The sequence below is a fragment of the Saccostrea echinata genome, unplaced genomic scaffold (genome assembly GCF_033153115.1).
Source record: "Saccostrea echinata isolate AGI-Se365-2 ecotype Australia unplaced genomic scaffold, CSIRO_AGI_Sech_v1 ptg000014l, whole genome shotgun sequence".
Classification (NCBI taxonomy): domain Eukaryota; kingdom Metazoa; phylum Mollusca; class Bivalvia; order Ostreida; family Ostreidae; genus Saccostrea; species Saccostrea echinata.
Window position 1 is genome coordinate 20,576,050 of NW_026889763.1, and position 21,155 is coordinate 20,597,204.

Genomic DNA, 21,155 nt, shown 5'->3' on the forward strand with positions numbered 1-21,155 from the left:
TTCTGCCTGTTCATGAATCGTATTTTACAGAATTTCCAAGGTTGATCACTGTTCGTTAATGTCTTAACTTTTATTCACTGCGTATGTATATGTATTTTAGATTCAAAAAGAAAAAAAACCCTAATTCTTTGTCTTGAATTTTCTTCAGGTTGCTGATAACGATAGTTTTTCAAGAATACACATGATGTTCCTTTTATATTCTATATCACAGTGCATAAATTCCATTTCAGCATTAAAAGTTATTGCCTTCTAGAGACCATGCTACACGGTTTTCAATAAAATTCATGAATGGGATGCTAGTATACTAAACGCATAATAAGCCATTTTGTATTCAAATAAGGTAAAGATATAATTATGTAATCATATCTTGGTCGTTAATATAGATATCTCAGTGAGAATATATTCCTATTTTCTTTCTAAAAACAGTTCTTCATTTTTTCACCCACAGATTTTAAAGAACGCTAACATGTGTTTATTCCCTTTTGAAGTAGACGGGAACCAAGATATTTGCTATCCCTGGATCTCTGTTCAGTAGAATATATACAAGCAGTAATTGTTTATTGTCGATTATTCCAGTATTTGCATAACCAGTATGTTAAACCTTTAAAATTCGCAAAAAGCCTATTGATAGATTTAGGAGTCTAAAAGAGTACCAGATAATATTGGATACCTAATAGATCAGTGAGTCTTTAAAGGTCCTTAAATACATTAGTATAGTATGTCGTGTTAAGTGAGAAGTAGACATAGGACAACTTTTGATCTGCGGTATTATTGCAATATGTATTTGACACATCCGTTGTGATGTTAAATGTAATTCATTCGCAACGTGATATCTTGTGTGTCATCGATATAATTTTGAGATGAAAGTCATACATTCAGAAAATACGGTGGGATCATTTAAATTCATTGGGGTCAAGGTTTGTGGGAAGCAAAAACTTTCATGTTTCATTGGGACGTTATTCCGTAGGTAACTCGTACATTAAACAGATCAAATAAACCCAAACGTTGACATCGTTATCGTCCACGAAGATCTGAATTCGTGGATAAGGCTGATCGACCCGTAAAATCCATGAACATTGATCCTCCACGAACAATGATGATTTCACAGTTACCTGTAGAGTGCACAATGCGCTAAAATTACAGTGACTCGGTTTTGGATTGGAGAACCTTAAAGAGTATACAGAGAGCCTAATTATAGGATAAGAAAGGAGGTATAAGGAGGAAGGATTCTTAGGCATTAGTTTGTTTGATTTTATAAAGAGCAAGACATGCATTTATTTACTGAAAACAGTATTCTGTTTTCCACAAATTATGTATAGGTGCATTTTCTTTCAATGTCATAATAAATTTGTATTTATTTGTCAAACATTTGGCTCACATATTTACAATGACGTTGAAATATTTAAATCAGCTGTTCTATTATACTATAGTAAAATAATCATTACAGCACTAAACCGTCTTGTGATTTACATTGTATCAAAGACAGATAGTCCTAACATCCTTGTTCAAAAGATTCCGATTCGTTATATTGCTATATGGTCTCTACCAGTATAACCATATTATTATAGCCTCATTATAATTATTCTATACAACGCGTAATCTGATTGGTTCTAGATTATCACGTGAAAGGGCCATAAAACTTCATATTTCCCTGTCTTTGTCATGCTTTTCATCATATTCAACCTCTGCGGAAACATGGTGCATTTTCCCGCAATAGTTATAGTTCGTTGAACGAAAACTCCCGAGAGTAAGTAAGACGTCACAATAGCCTGATTCACGTCACAAAATTGCTGATGGACTTCTGTAAATTGCTTCAGTAATACTACGTTAAAATTGAAAGTGAATTTAAGAGCGGGGCCGAATTTGAAAGTTTATGTTTATTTTTAAAGTTTTTGCCTGTTTCGGTATAATAAACAAATTATTGCATGAATGTTCGGGAAACATGAAGATTTATTAAGCCAAGAAATATAATTTCGAGAAACAAATATAGCTTACCCTTAGTATTAACCAGTCAATCATATTAGAAATAATGTTTAATACTGAATGTTAAATTACTGTATGTGTACTTAAAAAAGTGGGATTCATATTTTAGCGGCTTTGGTGCAGCCAACGATGCACTAATTCATTAATACCGCTAAGAAATCATTTATAAATACAATATACGGCACGGACATGTTTATCGCTAATTGATGATTTCGCCAACAACTCCATACCCAGTGATTGCGCTAAATTTTGAATACGCCAATTTAAGTACACATACAGTATATTGTCAAATATTGACAGCTTTACTCATAAGCGAGCAAGGAAAATATCAAATTGCAACTCTTAATTATTTCATTTCTCAACTTAAACAAATTTATTAATACCAAAGAGAAAATAAATCTGAATTTAATAAGCCAGATATCATTTTAAGGCTGACTGGAGACAATACTAATATATCTTTAAGTCCCAGTATTCCTAATCACAATTTCGACACACAAATTATCTAAATTTTAGTGCTGCCTGATGCAAAAAAGGAAAATATTGCTGACATCAGCATCTCTTCCATAATTTCCTACATTTCCTAAAAATACTACCAATTCTTTGTACAAAGGTACATGTACATACTATAAAATATAAAAATATTATTTTGTTTAGTTCGGAATCATACAAACAGCAAACAGACCAAATAAACAAATGGGACAAAAAAGACGTCTGTCCAACATATATGTAAGCGTTGGAAATGATTTGAGAAAGAGACGTGTTCACATTGGAATGTGGCCTTGTTCGATAAATTTCCTCAGTCTAATAGCTTCTGTCTTTGTAAAGTTATAATCTTCTTTAAGATCCGCCACAGTGAGATCTTGGACAATTTCACCGTCTATCATGTCCTCTGAAAATCGGTCCACAAATTTATCAAGCTTTAGTTTTACTAGGATTTCTCCAAGTTCTTTAATGCTCTTTCCAGACACGTGGTTTGACATACAAGGTGTTTGAATATTTTCCTCTGCAGGAGCGATTCCAACACTCATATCCTTATGGGCCTCTTGTTTTGAAATGAAATAATTGGGATCTGGAATGGCGTAATCATACACTCGCTGTACTCTGGGAGTTTCAATCAATTTCATTGGTTCTCGGTTGTCTATATTTTTTGGAACCCTTACTTTCTCCTTCATTTGTGGAATAGGAAGTTTTTCTTTAATTTCTTCGTACTCATTACTCTCATTGTCTGAATCTTCTGCCCTTGGTTCTGAGAATGGTCGTACCTGACACAAAACGTCATTTACGTAACCAGGTTTATTCGAAACTTCAGGCTTTGAAGACCCTGGTTTCTTCTCTTGCGTGATCTCTTCATAGTCTTCGCCATAGATTTCATCATCGGAGTCACCACCGACTGGAGTCTCCGTGAAACCTGGTACCTCCATGGTAATTGTGGATTTTTGATTAGATTCAGAGAGTGTTTCACTAACTTTAAAATTCTCAGATTCTTTCGCTTTCATTGGCTCTTTGTGATTTTGGGTGATCTGTCGATTTGGAGGACGTTGACTTTGTTTAATATTTTGTGTCTTATCAAGCTTTGGTTTTGCAGACTGGACTTTAATATCCTTACGTTGTGGAAGAGCTGGAGCTGGCCCTGTGTCTCTGTCAGGTTTTTTGGGAATAATATGAGAAATCTCTGGATCAGACGCCTCGTAGACTTTTACACCTGTTTCAAAGAAATTATCTCTTCATAATATGGTCAAAGCAAAACTTATAACTTATAATTTCTATCGCCAACTTTTCTTATTTATGTAGCTATATGCCATTATCACCAACAGATATTGTTTATATCTTCCAGTTGAATCATTAAGCTTGAGCATGGGTATGGACAATTTTTAAACAGAGGCAGACTTCTGACAAACAAGTTCATGTTACAAGGTTATAAAAATATTTCTTCAAAGTTGACATTTCGTAATTCTATGGTCGATACAATGAGTTTGTTTGCAAATACAACTTGTCGTTAGGTTGAATATTGAGTCATATTTTTATGCACCAAATTGTTGACACCATTCTTTTCATACTGATTTGTCTTCGGATTATTTCATTTACCACATCAAGACAAAGGGTCCATAACGTGTTTGATTATTTGACGTGGGGATGTTTCAAGGAGTCCTTGTTTTGTCTGCTCTCTATTTGTAATGACTTTTGAGCATGCTTACTGTTCGTTATTTTCACATTTTATATATGTTATCTAAATTCTTTATCTTTTTTCATGTTGAGAGTATAAAAAAAGCAGAAGACCCAATAATATAATTATGTATTACTTGACATACACCGATACACGTCCAAATTCAACAGGGAGACATGTACAAGAATTTATTTAAGAAATAAGGTATCATTTTTAAACTTATATCGGGATGTAAATACGGATTGGTCAAGTGATCAAATCCAAAGAAGCCCGACAGGCGCGATCAAAGTTTTAAAATGATACCTTATTACTTATATTAACATTTGTGACTGATTTTTAACAAATATTTTGGTACTTTAGTTTTAAAAGTAGAAAATGATTTATTTTTTTCAACCTTCAACGATACGAATTAAATGCATAAACCACGTCGACCACTTATGGCGTCACTATGAATTTACCTCGATCGTTTATGACTTCACAATGAATTTATGTAAGGGAAAACATTTGCAAATGTAAATATTCATTCAAGCTTCATAACTTAAAACAAATAATAACTTCTCTTTCAAATTTTCGCTGGTCAGTCTCTTACCCAGATTACATGTGTTCTCGGAGAATTTACTTTTTTTGTAAACGTAGTCACTCATGCGTTGTAGGTACAGATTATATTCTTCCTCTGTTTTGTCCTTCAGTCCGTGGACAGGTGCCATGGTGATGATTGGGCATAGTATGACAGATGCCGTCTCCGTAGCGATGACCCCATGGTTGTAGAAATTACCTTGAAGGTAAATGTCTTCTTGTCGATACTCTATCAAGAAGCTGATCAGCGTTCCGGTCGGACTCATCTGTCCTTCCTTCGGAACTTCTCCTCTTGGAGAAAACTGTACAAGAATGGGTAATGGATTTTGCTCTAAAATCTCTGCCATTGTTTGATCCTGACTTTCTGTATTTAAGAAAAACTGATGATACGTCTTTCTTAAAGGAATATATCTTCGGGACTTTTATAAACTCATAATTATGCATAGTTCAAAATTGTTGTGCATTTATCAAAATTATGATGCATTTGTGAATTTGTCTAAATAATCTCCATTTCATATCATTATTTCAGTCTTTTTTTGAGAATCTACTGCAAACAGATTTATTTCCATCTATAGCATCATTAAGCACCAAAATTAATTAAATTCGTTTTCATCCATCGCCATCTACCATACGTAACCCTTTTTACAGATTGGATTGTTCAAATGATGACCATAGCTAATTCCACAGGGGGGAAAATTGAGAAATTGTGAAAACCAGGATTCAGCCAATAAAAGAAAAAGACGAGGACAAAAACAGTGATCGATCTCAAAAAATCTACAAACAATACTTCACAAAAAAAACTTCACAAAAACCACCGAGTCAAAATGATCAAATTTATTTGGAATCTCTCTGATAAGGTGAAATTTCAGATTTGTGCAAATAAATAGTCTCTTAAGCCTCGATGGATCGAAGGATCCAATTTTTTGTTTTACTTTAAAAAAGAAATAGACAAAATCTTGGGCTTCTTGTCTTTAGGGTGTTCCAATTTTAAAGGTGATTCTCTTAAACTTGGAAATGTTACATAATATTGCTTTCCAATATAGACTTAATACATTTAACTAAGTAAAACTAGAGAGTTAGAATGGGTATAATTTAGTATATTGATACATGTACAGACCCTGAAACGTGCTACTACCCCAAAAAAGCGTGTGACTTTCGTGCGCTTTTCCTTTCGTGCAAACCGTGTAGCGTTTCGTGTAAACCGTGCAGCGTTTCGTGCAAACCGTGTAGCGTTTCGTGTAAACCGTGCAGCGTTTCGTGTAAGCTCCAAAGCGTTTCGTGCAAACCGTGTAGCGAGCGTGCGAGAAGCGTGTGAGAAACGTGCGACTTTCGTGTAAGAACCGTGTGAGAAACGTGCGACTTTCGTGCAAGAATCGTGTGAGAAACGTGTAGGATTCATTCGGAACTCATTTTATTTTAAATATGGCTATTGGTGGACCAACATGTCATTCTGTGTTGTTTGTAACTAATATTATTCGAATATATCATACCAGTGGTATTTTAAGAGAGAAAAACTACGGAAACAGCAAAATAAAATTACTCGGTAATGTATTACATATTTGTTTGATTTTCTTTCTTTTTTTACTTAAATAAAGAAGGAAAGAAAATATGTTCAAAGTAATTAATTATACGCACATCAATTTTAAGGTATTTGATTCAATACATTTTTAAAGGGAGCAATACTGAACATTGTTTTAAAAAAAATCATCAATAGTCCGGTCTTGTCCTTTTCATTCATTTATTTGAATCTCTTCACCATTTTACAGTTGTGGTATATAGATATTACAAAAACATACGGGTGATTAATGCAAAATAATAAACAGATAAGGCAGGCGTGAAATATAAAATACCAAGTTTAATGCGTTGTTATAAATGTGAAGTATGGGAATTCTAGGCCGGGGAGCACAATTAATTTTTTTTTCTTTGTAAACGAAGTATAATTTTCTTATATTACAAGATTGTGATACAAATGATGTTTAAACGCTGAGTCATTTATAGTCTTTTTATGCATAAAATTGGCTGATTAAAAATTGTCTTATAAATGAATCATAATTCACATGCATCGGCAAATACAAGGTTAAATATTTCCGGGGGAGGGGGGGGGGGTGTTCAAATGTAAACACAAACTTTGAGTTTTTGATATTAACATGTTTTTATAGATAATTTTGTTTTAATAGAAAATATTGTTTTTTTCGGGGTGCGCCTGATGCACCCCTTAAAAATGTATTGGAATCTTCTTTACACTTCCGATACTCTTCTTACGACTGTGATCAAGGTCATTTACAACAGCGATCAAGGGCTCCGCGTGCCGGGAACTGAAAACTTGTTCTGCTACATGTACATGTATTATCTTTTGTCAATCATGGCTAAGATGACACCCGACAATAACGATTGATTTTTAATTCTTGAAATTTAATAGTTGTATTAGTATTTAATGGGTAAAAATAAATACCCGTGGAATTTATTCCTTAAATTTATCCGATTCTCCGTAAACAGTGAATTAATTTGCCAGTGTATTCTTCAATAATAAAATATAAAGAAAAAAATCCGGAGTAATTATATATTAGTTGTTTTATTAATCACGCAGTTCTAGAGTATATTTTTTATTTTTTAGGACACTGGACATGTATTCATGTATATTGAATGTATTGTTAAGAGCCGCGACTATTGATTACATTTTTTTTTGTCTAGACGGGATTTGAAATCAAGGATTTTACAAGGTGGTGGGTATATTGTTTTTATTTGATAAACACAATGCCTCAAAATGGAGAACTAAAGCATTACAATACCTATTCCCCCGGCTTCTCTACAATATTAAATTTTAATGATAAGTCTCTAACGAAGCGATATATTTACCATTCTAATTAAAGTGCAGTTAATTAATTACATGTATCTGGTCCCGCTGGAGATATGGATATCCTTTTTTTCTTAGAACGGGCATTTGTTTGTATAATAATTTTTTTCCCAATAGTATACTTACTGAAACAAGTGCCAGTTATATTTAGCCATGAACAGAAGTAAGATCTCGGTAATCTAACCCCCCCCCCCCCCCCCGCACAATGTTCTTATCTGATTTAGTGTACATATTTTCTTGCAAATTATAAACAGAACCTAATTCAATCAAATGAAATTATTTATTTACTAAATCAAAAAATGAATAAATCAATCAATAATAATAATAAAAAAAAAAAAAAAATAGAAAAGGAAAGAAAATCAATTCGTTTACAGAAATCATACACAATTTAATTTTTTTTCAAATCAATAACTGGGTTTATTTGTCAGTAATAAAACGATTTGTTAATATCAAACTATATTTGTTAAAACATTGAATGCTGTAAAGATTATGAATTACAAATATAATTATTTTTTTCAGTGCGTAATTTAGAGTCTAGTGAAAAAGTTTTATACATAGACGATGATAGGCATTTCAATGGGCGCGTCACATACTCAATGAGAACTATAATATTAATCAAATACAACTTAACATTGTGTATTTTTATCTGTTAATATAGTACTGGTGTAGCGAGTTCTAATCCTAATTTAATCTGAATGATTGCAATTCTTAACTAATTTTTGATTAATCCGTAATTTACTTAATTTAGATAAAGTCCGAGAGATTCCGAATAGAAAATCCAGATCGAGGCCAAAACGTGCGAGAATCGTGTACAAAGCGTGTGAGAAACGTGTACAAAGCGTTTCGTGCAGGCTTTCGTGTAAACCGTGCAGCCTTTCGTGCAAAGCGTTTCGTGTAAACCGTGTAGCGTTTCGTGCAAACCGTGTAGCGTTTCGTGTAAACCGTGTAGCGTTTCGTGCAAACCGTGTAGCGAGCGTGTACCGTTCGTGCAGCGTGCGTGTGGGGTAGTAACACGTTTCAGGGTCTGTATGTTTGTAGACTAAATAATTACTATAGGATGTAAACCTTATAACTTTACAATTAAATAGAACTTTCTTTAACAATGTTAATCCTGTGTCAGATTAACTTTCTATCAATTCATTTATGTGTAAATTTTTTTTCTCGGTTGGACTTGTAAATATTTAACCTTCTTTTGTTGGATTTGACAAATTTAAAACCTGGCTTTGGTCTTATTTTATTTAATGAGTAGGGTATATATATATATATATATATATATATATATATATATATATATATATATATATATATATATATATATATATATATATATATATATATATATATATGTATGTATGTATGTATATGAGGGACTAACTCTCATTGATGGATTTGACAATATTGAACTTATATGGACTGTTGATAGGGATTCTTTTGTAGTTTTCCTTATATAAGGGACTTACTCTCTTTGATGGATTTGACAATATTGAACTTATATGGACCGTTGACAGGTATACTTATATACTGTTCTTTGTAAGACTTGGGATCTCTCGCCAAAATCCTCGGTTGTCTGAATTCCCTGTCAATTCTCATTATCTAAAACAAAACAGAATTAATCAACTCTAGCTTTAGTTCAGCAATGTCATAGACGGTTCATCTGCATCTCATATTGGATTAAATTTATGATTAAGGTAGTGCTGTAAATCAGTCATAAAATAAAGTCTATAATAACTTCTTTTAAGAAAAGACATATAAGAAATTGTGAAAAATATTATAATTTAGAGTACTGACTTAAAATCCAAATCATACAGCCACAACAAATTTTGCAATTGTTTATTTTTGCATATGATTGTAGTTCCTGTTCAAATTATTCAAAAAAAGAAAAAAAAAGAAGATGAATTATTTTAAAAAAAATTGACATTTAAATACTTCCTGGCTTATAATCTTTTAACACAAAGAAAAATTTAAGTTATAAACAATAAATAAAGTGCTTAAATCCTTCATGTATCACATTACAATAAAATCTATATTAATAAATTAAACCAATGAAATATGATATGACGAACAGTATTCAAGCTTATAGTCCATTTTAACAATACAAATTGTGGGCAGAGCAAACACGGACGTCCAAAACATCAGAGGCGGGATCATGTGCCATGGAGGAGTAAGCATCACCTATCGACCAGTCACACCCGCCCTGTGCTCCTTGTCATGATCGGGTCAACGGAAAAGTTTTGTAGAAATTTCAGTGTATAAATAATGGCCTAGCAATTAGTATGAAAAACGTCAGTCCGCATTTGACCTAATGATAGATTGTTTTTGCTGACAAGGTCATTATATCGAACGTAGAACTGGCAAAATAATGACTGTTGATATCAGTCTTTCATCAACTTGTTGGTTAACAGCTTGCCTCGTTTTAAAAATTGATGTACGTAGAGTATGCTCTTGTGCTTCGAATCAACTGGGAGACATTAACCCCATATGCAGGTGATAAGGGTATATTGTACATAAGTAAGGGAAGCTGACGATTAAAAAGTTAAAGGCATCACGTTTATCATAAAGTTTTGTTGTTAGGTTACCAATAAACGTCTTTTTTATAGTAAAATATCCAAAGATAAAAAAGATGTGTCAGACTCTATGGTGTCTTTTAATTTATTTCAAGTTCACCGGGATATATCGAATCGACATATGAATGAAAGTAACTAATGTTAATTGATAATACGTCGTCGATATATCTAATTGTCGAGTTGAAGGCCACAGCAAGCGTTTTCTTCTTCTCATATAGAAGTTTTTGAATAAATTCTGCTTCATCAGAAGACAGAAATAGTTCTGCTTACAACGGGGTGCATTTGGTATCCATGGGAATTCCAACAGATTGTTGGAAGATCTGATCTCCAAAAACTACATAGATATTGTCAATTAGAAACGCAGGCATCTTTTTAATATTAACTTCAGAGTACTTGTGTGTACAAGCAGAAAGTTTTTTAACAAATTAACAATTTTTTTTTTTGCAAATGCCCAATGACAAGGTCAGTATATTTACGAGTTCCTTTTTTTTTAAAGTAGCTGTCTATGATGTCAAAAAGCCTGGACTTTAATTTATTGTGTGGAATTGTTGTATAAGGTGTTGAAAAGTCGTACGTTTTGATGTTATTGATTTTGGTAAAATTTTGCGATTTCAAATTTTCTAGAAGTTCCTTGGAATTTTTAAGTATCTACATTTGATTTACACCACATCTTGAATATACTGTTGTACAGTGCTCCTGAAGGTTTTTGTTCACTGCTGTAAATATTTTAGTAAGGATTGAAGAAAGAGGTTTGGTAGAACTACGAAAGAGGCTTGGTAGAACCAAGCAATAAAGGGTTGAAGGATTTAAAAGAAAAGCCTCATGTCCATTGTGCTCACTTGAGTAATATTTTAATTTTTGTTCCCACGAAAAACGAAGCCCCTCTCTGTGGCCATTCAATTAAAGTCAATAATTCCAGGAATCTTATTTCACAATATATTTAGGCTTAATTTAACTTTAACAAAATGTAACATTGTTGTTCCTGTGGAGGTCTGTATATTTCTTTGTACAATTGTGTTCCACTGTCTTTACCTCAAACAAGCAGAGGTGGGAAGATTCGAACAAAAATGAATATACACTAGGAGTGAATTACTAACTTAACTAACTATAATAGCCTGTTGTTCAATAGAATATCTTTCAAAATTTTTCATGTGTAGAGTTTTGGGAAACATTGACCCTCTATTGTGGCCCCATCCTAGCATCAAAGCCAGATTTGAAAAAAATGAACATGAAATAGATGGGTATGCTCGTAATAAATTTGATGACTATGGAATTAATTGTCACGTCAATAATAGGACAGTCAAGTACATGTAACTTCAAGCATTTGTATAGATGATGTTGAAAAATTGTCTCACAATATAAAGTTATGGAGTTGTCATACTACTATGACATCAACTGAACACTAATCTACATCATAAACGGCCGAAAGGTAAAGTAAAGCACTGCAGTTGATATACTAACTATGACATAAATCAAAACATCGTCTACATAATAAACTGTTCGCAGGGTAAATGAAAGGCTAGAATGTATATAATATGAAATAAATTTTAATTTTTTTATTGGACTAGGAAGTTCAAGTTTAATGAATTTCTCCAGACTAAGTTCATAGATTTATTGGATCAATCAGTTTAGTCACAATATCTGTTATATGTCCTATAGCGAGTAAATGAAAGGTCATGAATATGTCAGTTGTTCACACTGGGTCTGTGCAAGCAGCCAGTATACATACCAGATCACTGGGAAGGTCATCCCACTTTGTGTTGCCGTAGTAACCTCCTGTAACAATGGCGGTCATTGGAAAGTGGTCTTTGTACTTCTTGTGAAATTCGGGTAATGGCAGCTCCTCATTTTCGTCATAAATACAGGTGGTGTAGTCCATGTTTGTACTGGAACCTGTTTGTCTTCAGTATGGCTATTCTGGAAAACAAAGACCATCAGATCAGATATATTCTTTGGAAAGATAGGTGGCACCAATATTGTGTGGACCTTTGACTGTAAATAATGGTCTATATTTGAACTTTAATATTTATGATGAAGAAAAAAATACAAACCACTTAATGCCAGACCTAGAATGCTTTTTAAGTATTGCCTCAGTGAAGATATGTATAAAATATAAGTTTTTCAAAGACTAAGTACCAAGAATTTTGAATGAAATGTCTTTACATATTGTTCCTCATAAAATAATTACATGTACATCACTGGGCAATCAAATATATATCTAATGTATATTGCTCAACTACCCATAAATTTCACCAACGAGGGTGAAAGATTTGTAAACGGGGATGGCATAGCAATCTTACGAAGAAGCGAAAACTCTGAACGCTGAATCAGACAGATTTGAAAAGGGGGGGGGGGGGGTATTTAACATTATTTGTTGGAACATCTTGTAGTGTAAACTACATAAATCTAGAGACAGTTTTAAAAAGAATAAACTGCTATTCAGGATACATAGGTCAACATTAATTTTCATCTCAATTTCGAGAGTACGAAATCTAAATCCTATCCGTCTTGACCTTAAGGATTTTACAATGGTTATACCAAAATTCCAGGAATAAGGAATATCATGGCTGACCTGCTCTGAAGTGGACATTGGTCTCCAAAAATAATAGAATCAAGTAAGAATCGGGCAATCTTTCGACATTTTCTAGACCTTTGTACTTTGATTGCTTTTTTTGCCCAGAATTGCTAGTTTTTTTCCACCTACTTAAATTATTTTATTGCTTTTACAAAGATAAGTTTGCCATTAAAGAAAAAGGGGAATTTATGCATCCAAGTTCAGTCAATTATTTACATTGGTATTACGTATAGAAAGAATAATATTATCCGCCGTAGGCTTTCGATTCGTGATGATTAGGCCAGGGATCGAGTCTAGATCGCCGCACTACGTCAAACCTAAGACGTAAACATAGGTGGTGACTGATCCTTCACCAAGCGCCTGGCATTAGAAGTGAAAAACACGGGGCTTTTGGATGAGACCTTAAAAAACCGCGATCCTGAGTCACAGTACGCAATGGCACGATATAGAACCCTCACTGCTCAAAGGCCTTGGGTGCCGAGTATAGGTCTAAATTTGAAGCGCTTCTCTGGTATGGTGACGTCTCTATATGAGAGAAAAATTCTCTATTGGGACGTTAATAAAACATACCTATTATCTGCTGTAAAACTGTTGAAGCAGGTTTTTGTGAATTGAAGTAAATTGAAGATTTATTTTAGTATCTTGATATCGCCCACTTTACTTCACTGGTAAGATGCTATAAAAAAAATTCCTAAAATTTCTTTCGATGTTTGTTCTTGATTAGGTGAAAAAGCATAACAGGGAAATTTTCTTTTCGGAGGCGGAAGGGGAAGATAAGTGGAAACTTATAATGTGACAAGTGATAAATTTTATGAAAAAAATATCTTTACAACATCTATTCAAGATAAAAAAAAAAAGGAAAATTGTTTTTTTTAAATTTCTCTCTTTCTCAAGAAATCTCCTTCCCGCTTTTTGTACTCTTTCCATAGTAATGTTGTTATGTATGGTTGTATTGTTAAGCATAAAGACATTTTATTTCATGTCAATGAATGCTTGATAGATCTAAAATACATTAACGTGATAAGCTTCCATAAAAAAATTGCATAGAAAAAGATGAGCTAAGCATTTTATATTTTGAGCCTAAGGGAGGGTTTATTTGTTAAATCGAAATTTCATTATTTTAAGGAATTCATTTAAATCTGGATGTGAATGGTGATCATTTATTTGTGGATACTAAGTAAACAGAAAATAAATATCAAAGTAATTATACATGCATACTAAGTAAAAAAAAATATAAATTAAAATAATTATACATGCATACTAAGTAAACAGGAAATAAAAATTAAATTTTCTATGCATGCATACTAAGTAAAGAAAAACTAAAACTTTGAATAATCTTAATTAATATTAGATAAATTGAAAGTACTTACGGTACGTTACTGTTTGATACATATTTCTTTTCAAGGAAGGTATTAAAAGTAAAATCTACATTCCCTTTAAGCCAGCAAGAAAATGCTTCCTTGTTGTGCTACTTAACTGCAATTGTGTAAACATATATACTCTCAAATACAACTTGAATAAAGCTTCCCTGATATGCTCTAGTATCACTGTCTTTGTTATCAGAAAAGTGCATTTTGAAGAACATATTCATTTGCTCTTTTCACTGCTTCAAAACCTCTTTTGATTACCACATACGAGTGGTCGAGAAAAGATATGCCTGCACACCCAGAGATAAAATTATGCATAGAAGTATTTTAAACGTACGTCATACAACAGGTTTTCTCCAACTTTATATAGATTTAATCTCAATAAACACGTAATGCATACGATTGAAGAGATATGTAAACTTACGTTTAGTCTTTAGACCTCGTGTTTTAAAAGATGTGCCACTCCGAGAAGATCTTAAGTGACATTGCACAAAGTCACAGATGAGTCATTATGTAAACTAATTATTGAAGGCATAATAAAATTTGTAAAAATCGTTGAAATATATTCCTTATGCAATAAAAAGTAAACCAAATCAATTATCTCCTAGAACCTCGCTGGACTTTACGCATGAAAGAACAAAGACAAATAATTTGTTTTCACACGTCCATGTAACAGTATAATTGCTAGTTGCATTTTAAAATATTATTTAGAAGTTAAAAAATTTATTATAAATATTTGTCTTTAAAATCCAGAACCAAGTCTCTAGAATTATGTTGGAACTGTGAGTCAAACATCTACCGGAATCGTTTAATTGATGTAAATGTATTGTTGAAGAATTTAAAGGAACACCCTAAAAATAATTCACTATTCTAAAGTTTCTTTTTTTAAAATTGGTAATTCGATCAACTGACAAAAATCACGACAAATTTACTTTTAAATATGGTAAGTAGATCGATTTTATCGACCAGAATTTCCTCTGCTCTTCAAAGGATGTGTAAGATATGAAGTTATACAAAAATATCAAGGTTTAATATACACGTACAACTTGCAGACAGTGATACAAGGATATTATATAAGATTTTTTTTAAAAATCGTACTTATTTTTTTTTAAGTTGTGTGTTGGGGGAGGGGGTTTACAGTTGGTTTGTCTTATAGTACATTGTATGAACATTATTATTCGGATACATTCTAATTGTGTTAAATATCCATTTATTAATTTTTCATTAATATGCACGACCATACCATTTGCATAACGAATTAGTGATTCAAATTAGTTGCGTGTGTCTTTGCACAAGTGTGTGCTTTTGTAATTATAATGAATAGTGGTTCAGTTGCAAATTTGATCGCAAAAACACCGCTAAGCTAATATTAGTGGTTCATGTAAAGTCTGCGACACAATAAAATTTCAAATGACAGAGAACCCAATATTATTGTCTTATGTCAGTGATGTCTCTTCATGTTTGGCATGTACAGTAAAAGCCAATAAAATATTTATTTGGAATGAGCCTCAACAAATTATCATTTAAATGCTGATTTGATAATAATTCAAAATACAAAAAAAAAAAAAAAAAAACACTAAATTTTTATAGACTTCTGCAAGCAAAAGTGTATAGAAGAAACATTATGCACTGTTTTTTTATAAAATGATTAAATACGCCACCATTCAGGGAAAGAAAAAAAATTAGTAACATCATTGGCATGGATGATTCCAATTTTCAGATCGTAGAGATAAATTCACATCGGGACGTGTCCAAGTTCGATAAATTTTCTAAGTCTAATTGCTTCTGTCTTTGTGAAGCTGTAATCTTCTTTTAAGTCCTTTACTGTAAGATCTTGGACAATTTCACCGTCTATCAAGTCCTCAGAAAAACGATCCACGAATTTACCAAGCTTAAGTTTGATCAGAATTTCCCCCAGTTCTTTGATGGTTTTCCCAGACACGTGGTTTGACTTCGTTTGACCTCTGTCCTCTGTTGGTACAGAGGTAGAACTAATGTTTGACTGAGCCGTATCTTCTGTCCAGTCATCAGGCTCTGGTTCAGCATACTCACATTCGGAATCCGTCTGAGGAATGTTTATCTGTTCAATGTTAGGTTCTTTTCGTTCAAAGATGCCCTGTTTAATATTTTCCCCTGGAGTCGGAATTTTGTCTGTAATTTCTTCGTACTCATCACTCTCTCCATCGGAATCTTGCGTTTTTGTAACTGCAAAGGGTCGCACTTGACAAAGAATATCATTTTCATAACCAGGCCCTTTTTCAGTCTGTACAGTTGGAGGATTTAGTTTGAAGTCCTCGTCTATCACTTCATAATCATCGCCATATATTTCATCATCAGAGTCATCGGCAGATAACTCTTTGGTAACTGGAGGGTTTGGTTTCGTTTTTGGTTTTGGTTTCGGTTTTGGGGGTATCTTAGCAACTTTTGAATTCTTTTGAACTTTACCATTGCCAGGTTCCTGGCATTTCGGAGCACTCTGTCGATCTGGAAGGCGGGGAATTTGTCCAAGGGCTGTGGGTCTACCCTGGTGGGACGGTTCCTTTATGTCATCCGATCCTCTCCTTTTTGGAAGTGCTGGAGCTGGTCCTCTGTCTATGTCAGGTTTTTTAGGGATAATGTTGGCAATTTCTGGATCAGATGTTTCTAAAACTTTTATACCTGTGTAAAAATATATTTTATTCTTTGTCAAGATGTCATCGATTAATAGTATGAAAACAAATGACATATTTAGGTCTTTAATGAGGTGTTTTAATAACTTTGTTACCTGCAAGTATACATAATAAGAATTTCCTTTATTATTGCATCTTCGCTAGCCAAGGGTTACTGATACGCTACTCTCCTCATAAGCCCTTGGCATACGGTGTTAAAAAAAAGTTGGGATTTTTTTCTCAAGTTGTGATTGGAGTTGATCGACATCGTTCGACCAATCAGCAATTGTTTTTTGTAAATGACGATATTTGCGTTCGGGATATATCTTGACTCTTTAATATCGGTAATGTAAAACGCAAGTAAACAATGATCCGTAAGATAACATGCCATTCTATGAATAGCAATATGGTGTCATCCAATATCTAAAGCTACGTGCAAAATATGTGATTAAGAATCTATACTGAAGATGTAGATTTGCATTTTTACATGTTTAACAAATTAACATTACTCGATTTCTTCTTGTTAGTTATTCTTTAAAAACAAACTTTTTTTAAATACGCTTTTTATTTCTGTCGATGACGCAATCTGTGCGTACCTGGTAAGAATCATGATCACGTGACAAAAACAATCCCGTCTTTTGTCAGCACCGTATGCCAAGGGTTTATGAGGAGATGGAGTAACGTATCAGAAACCCTTGGCTAGCGAAGATGCTATTATTGAGGAATAAAACTTTTTTACGTAAAACTTTGCATAATTATATTTTAAATCATGCTTTAACAATCATTGTATGTGCACAGAACTATCTAACATGCTTATGATTAACATGATAGAAGAAAACTACTACCACCTCATAGAAATAAAGTTAATCATCATGTTTTTAAAAATTGTGTTTGCATTAATTTGTTTTTACCTCTGTTACATGTCTCTTCAGTGAATGTACTCTTTTTGTTGACGTAGTCTGTCATGCGTTGTAAATATTGATTATATTCCTCTTCTGTCTTTTCTTTTAGTCCATAAACAGGTGCCATAGTAATGAGGGGACACAATGTCACAGAAGCGCTGTCTTTGGCGATGGCTCCATTGGAATAAAAATTTCCTTGGAGGTAAATTTCTTCGTAACGATATTCTATCAGGAAGCTGATCAGACCACCATCTGGTCCCCCTCTCCCTTCCTTCGGAACCTCTCCTCTCGTAGAAAACTGGACCAGAACAGGCAAAGGATTTTTCTCCAAAATTTCTGCCAGAGTTTGATCCTGGCTTTCTAAATAGAAAGAAAAAAATTAAAATCTGAAAAATAAAAAAAGAATTATTGAAATCCATTTTTACATCATGATAAGAACATTCCTGTGTGTTTCTCAAATTCTAGAAAGTATCTTATATATTCTTTAAAATTCTTTAAAATAACATTCTTTAAAATTTACTACCATTTCATATATTTTTATAACGAATTGATGATACTTGTCTTTTTTTTTTGAAAACTTCAACCTAACACTTGCTTTGAAGTATATAGTAAAAAAAAAAAATGTAGAGCAAATTTTTTAGTGCACTTTACACTATTCATAGGCATGAAATGTATGCGTATGGTGGCCTTGACAATGCTATCTTTGTAGTTAACTTACTCTCTTTGAGGGATTTGACAATGTTGAACCTATATGGACCGTTAACAGGTATACTTAGATACTGTTCACGATAAGCTCTAGGATCCTTCGCCAGAACTCTTTGTTGTCTAAAATCTCTGTCGATTCTCATTACCTGAAACACAGAAAAAGCTGCATTGTAGTTATTGTTCTACGTAAATTTTCTTATCTCCCTCATGTATATTTTAATGCTTTTATAGATTCTCCTCACCTAGAAACCAAACCAAAATGCTTATGTATTGGTATATTTAAAATTCACAAGTCAATTGTACCATATAGTTTTAAAATACTTCTCTTTTTATGCAAATAAGTCTTTTTTTCTCGTTGAATTCAACAAATGCCTCTGTTAATTTCATACAATTTAAATGTTCTATGAAACATATTGTTTTCTGAATATTATATATTTATATATTGATTTATTTTTCTTATTTGGGATGATGTGGGTTATATTTATAATAATTGCAAGAAATTATGAGAATTTTTTGTCAATTAAAGTTCTTTTTATGTATAAGACATAACTGACCACTCTACCTTTTCATTTTCATGCAAAACAGCTATCTTATTTCTTATCAAAGAAAATCAACAGTATTGATAAATGATAATTAAATGCATTTCTCTAAAATAAAAATATTCACAATATTGATTGATATATCCAAAGGATGAGGTATCGATTTCTATTAACGAAATAAAACACGTTTATTTAATTTGTATAGTCATATTCATTATTTTTTGTTTCAATTTGAACAGGACGCGTAATGAATGGATTTGCATTTTTCTGCTTTCTGTAGGGAAAATAACATCGTTTGACCAAACCATTTTGCTTACAAAAAATCACACTGAAAGTAAAACGCAATTAAGTTTTTAAATAAAAATAAGTAAATCCCTGCAATAAATTCATCAGGATTTATTTCACTTTATGTTACTCAGTCAGCATGTTGAATATTTGATATCTTGTATATCATTTTACTGGTGGTCAGTAAACTCAATACCAATTTGAAATGAACTTTCCGCTTTAAGAATCAAATACATACTATGTCACTTGGTAGATCATCCCATTTCGTTGGACCGTAGTGACCTCCTACGACAATGGCCAGCATCGGAAACTTGTTTTTGTACTTCCGATGAAACTCGGGAAGTGGGAGCTCTTCCTTCTCATCATAGATACAAGTCGTGATATCTGGCTGCATTTGATCGTCCTGAAATGATATTAAAGATATCTTGTCACAAATGGTCAGAAGTATCCTCATTATGTGTTAGACTATTAAAGAAGTAACTCTTTAATTGTAGAATTATATAGGTTAAGATATATGTAACTTAAAAATATTTCTAAGACAAATTATCAAAGAAAGAGAAGAAGGAGAATGAAAAGCAAGACTTTCAAATATAATAAGATTAATTCTAAAGTATTTGCAGAGATAAATAGAATTTCATCGTAGTATAAGCATTATAAAAAACACAATTCTCATTAAAAAAAAATCCATATTCTGCAGTTTCTAAGATTTGATACAGATCTCAGTACCTCCTTGAAAATAATTTTTTCTTTTATTTTTTTGAGTTATTGTATACTGCTTTTTGTCCCACTTAAACGAATGCGCAAATAGTTTTTTTCTGATCGAAAGCTTTCTGGCACCTGTCTGTACGTATTATCTTCTCAAGAATCACTTGTTCACTTATAACCAAAAAAAACACAACTAAAAGTCAACCATGTATATAGCTGTACATAAAAAAATCTTTAAAATTGATCTTAATAACAACATGCTCATAATAAGTCAAACTATTATACATTGTAGTTTTAGAATATAGTTTGTTATAGTCATGTCCCATGATCGGGTAAACGTGAAAATCGGTAGACAAATCAGTGTGAAAATAATGGCCTAACAATTTGAATAAAAACCGTCAGTCAACATTCGATAGAATGATAGATTGTATTTGCTTACAAGTTCATTCTATCGAACGTAGAATTTGCAAAATGTTGACTTCAAGCTAGGCTGCTGATATCCTTGTATCTTAAACTTATTTATCAATATCTAGTTTGCCTCATTTTAGAAATTGTTGTCGGTAGAACATGCTCTTGCCTATTGAATTAATTGCAGACATAAACTCCATATGCATGCGTTAATCGTAGATTGCTAGATGAATTTTGGAAGCTGACCATAAAAAGCTGAAGTCATCACGTTTATCATAAAGATTAGTTGTTTGTTTGCCATCAATATCTTTCTCTAGTTAAATATTCAACTATGATGCAGAATTTTACTACGGAATGTTCCTCCTACCTGATCAATACATAGGGTTCACCACCGGTCAACAGGGGATGCTTACTCCTCCTTCGCACCTAATCCCACCTCTGGAATATCCGGGGGTCCATGTTTTATGCCCTGTCCACAGATTTTATTCTTTATAGATATTTTGATATCGATAACTTTTAGTTATCTTCATCTTTTTCATGTGTCAGACTCCGTGGTGTTTTATCTCGAGTTTCAATGGGTGAAATAGTTAGCATGCAATGTTTAGTATTGTTTTTAAAATGTCCCCTGAGTCCAATTTTTCTTCGTAATAAAATATAATTTTTAAAATCATATCAAGAAAGCAGGGTCACAGTTACAGTTTTAATATGCAAAAAACTATTGTTATTAAGTTTCATATTAATTCAGAGACTAAGTTTGGACAATAACGTTTCATACAGAAAGATATATATTCATATAAAAATAATTGTTACAATTGCAAAATTGTTTTGTTAAAAAACATTCTGATTGTACACAGAAGTACTCTGAAGTTGATATCAAAAA

At 32.7% G+C, this 21,155-nt stretch overlaps 2 protein-coding genes across 2 annotated transcripts; both read right to left on the bottom strand.

Annotated features, from left to right (window-relative positions):
- Nucleotides 1-2,733: 2,733 nt before the first annotated feature.
- Nucleotides 2,734-14,143, bottom strand: LOC133187339 (uncharacterized). The gene is made up of 5 exons (XM_061322696.1): nucleotides 14,087-14,143; nucleotides 11,871-12,058; nucleotides 9,038-9,170; nucleotides 4,737-5,087; nucleotides 2,734-3,685 (listed from the first exon to the last, which is right to left on the bottom strand). Exons 2-5 carry the CDS (start codon nucleotides 12,018-12,020, stop codon nucleotides 2,745-2,747), a joined length of 1,575 nt encoding a protein of 524 aa, XP_061178680.1. The 5' UTR covers nucleotides 12,021-12,058; nucleotides 14,087-14,143; the 3' UTR covers nucleotides 2,734-2,744.
- Nucleotides 14,144-15,665: 1,522 nt separating this feature from the next.
- Nucleotides 15,666-19,556, bottom strand: LOC133187340 (uncharacterized). The gene is made up of 4 exons (XM_061322697.1): nucleotides 19,401-19,556; nucleotides 18,352-18,484; nucleotides 17,643-17,993; nucleotides 15,666-16,741 (listed from the first exon to the last, which is right to left on the bottom strand). Exons 1-4 carry the CDS (start codon nucleotides 19,554-19,556, stop codon nucleotides 15,819-15,821), a joined length of 1,563 nt encoding a protein of 520 aa, XP_061178681.1. The 3' UTR covers nucleotides 15,666-15,818.
- Nucleotides 19,557-21,155: the final 1,599 nt, after the last annotated feature.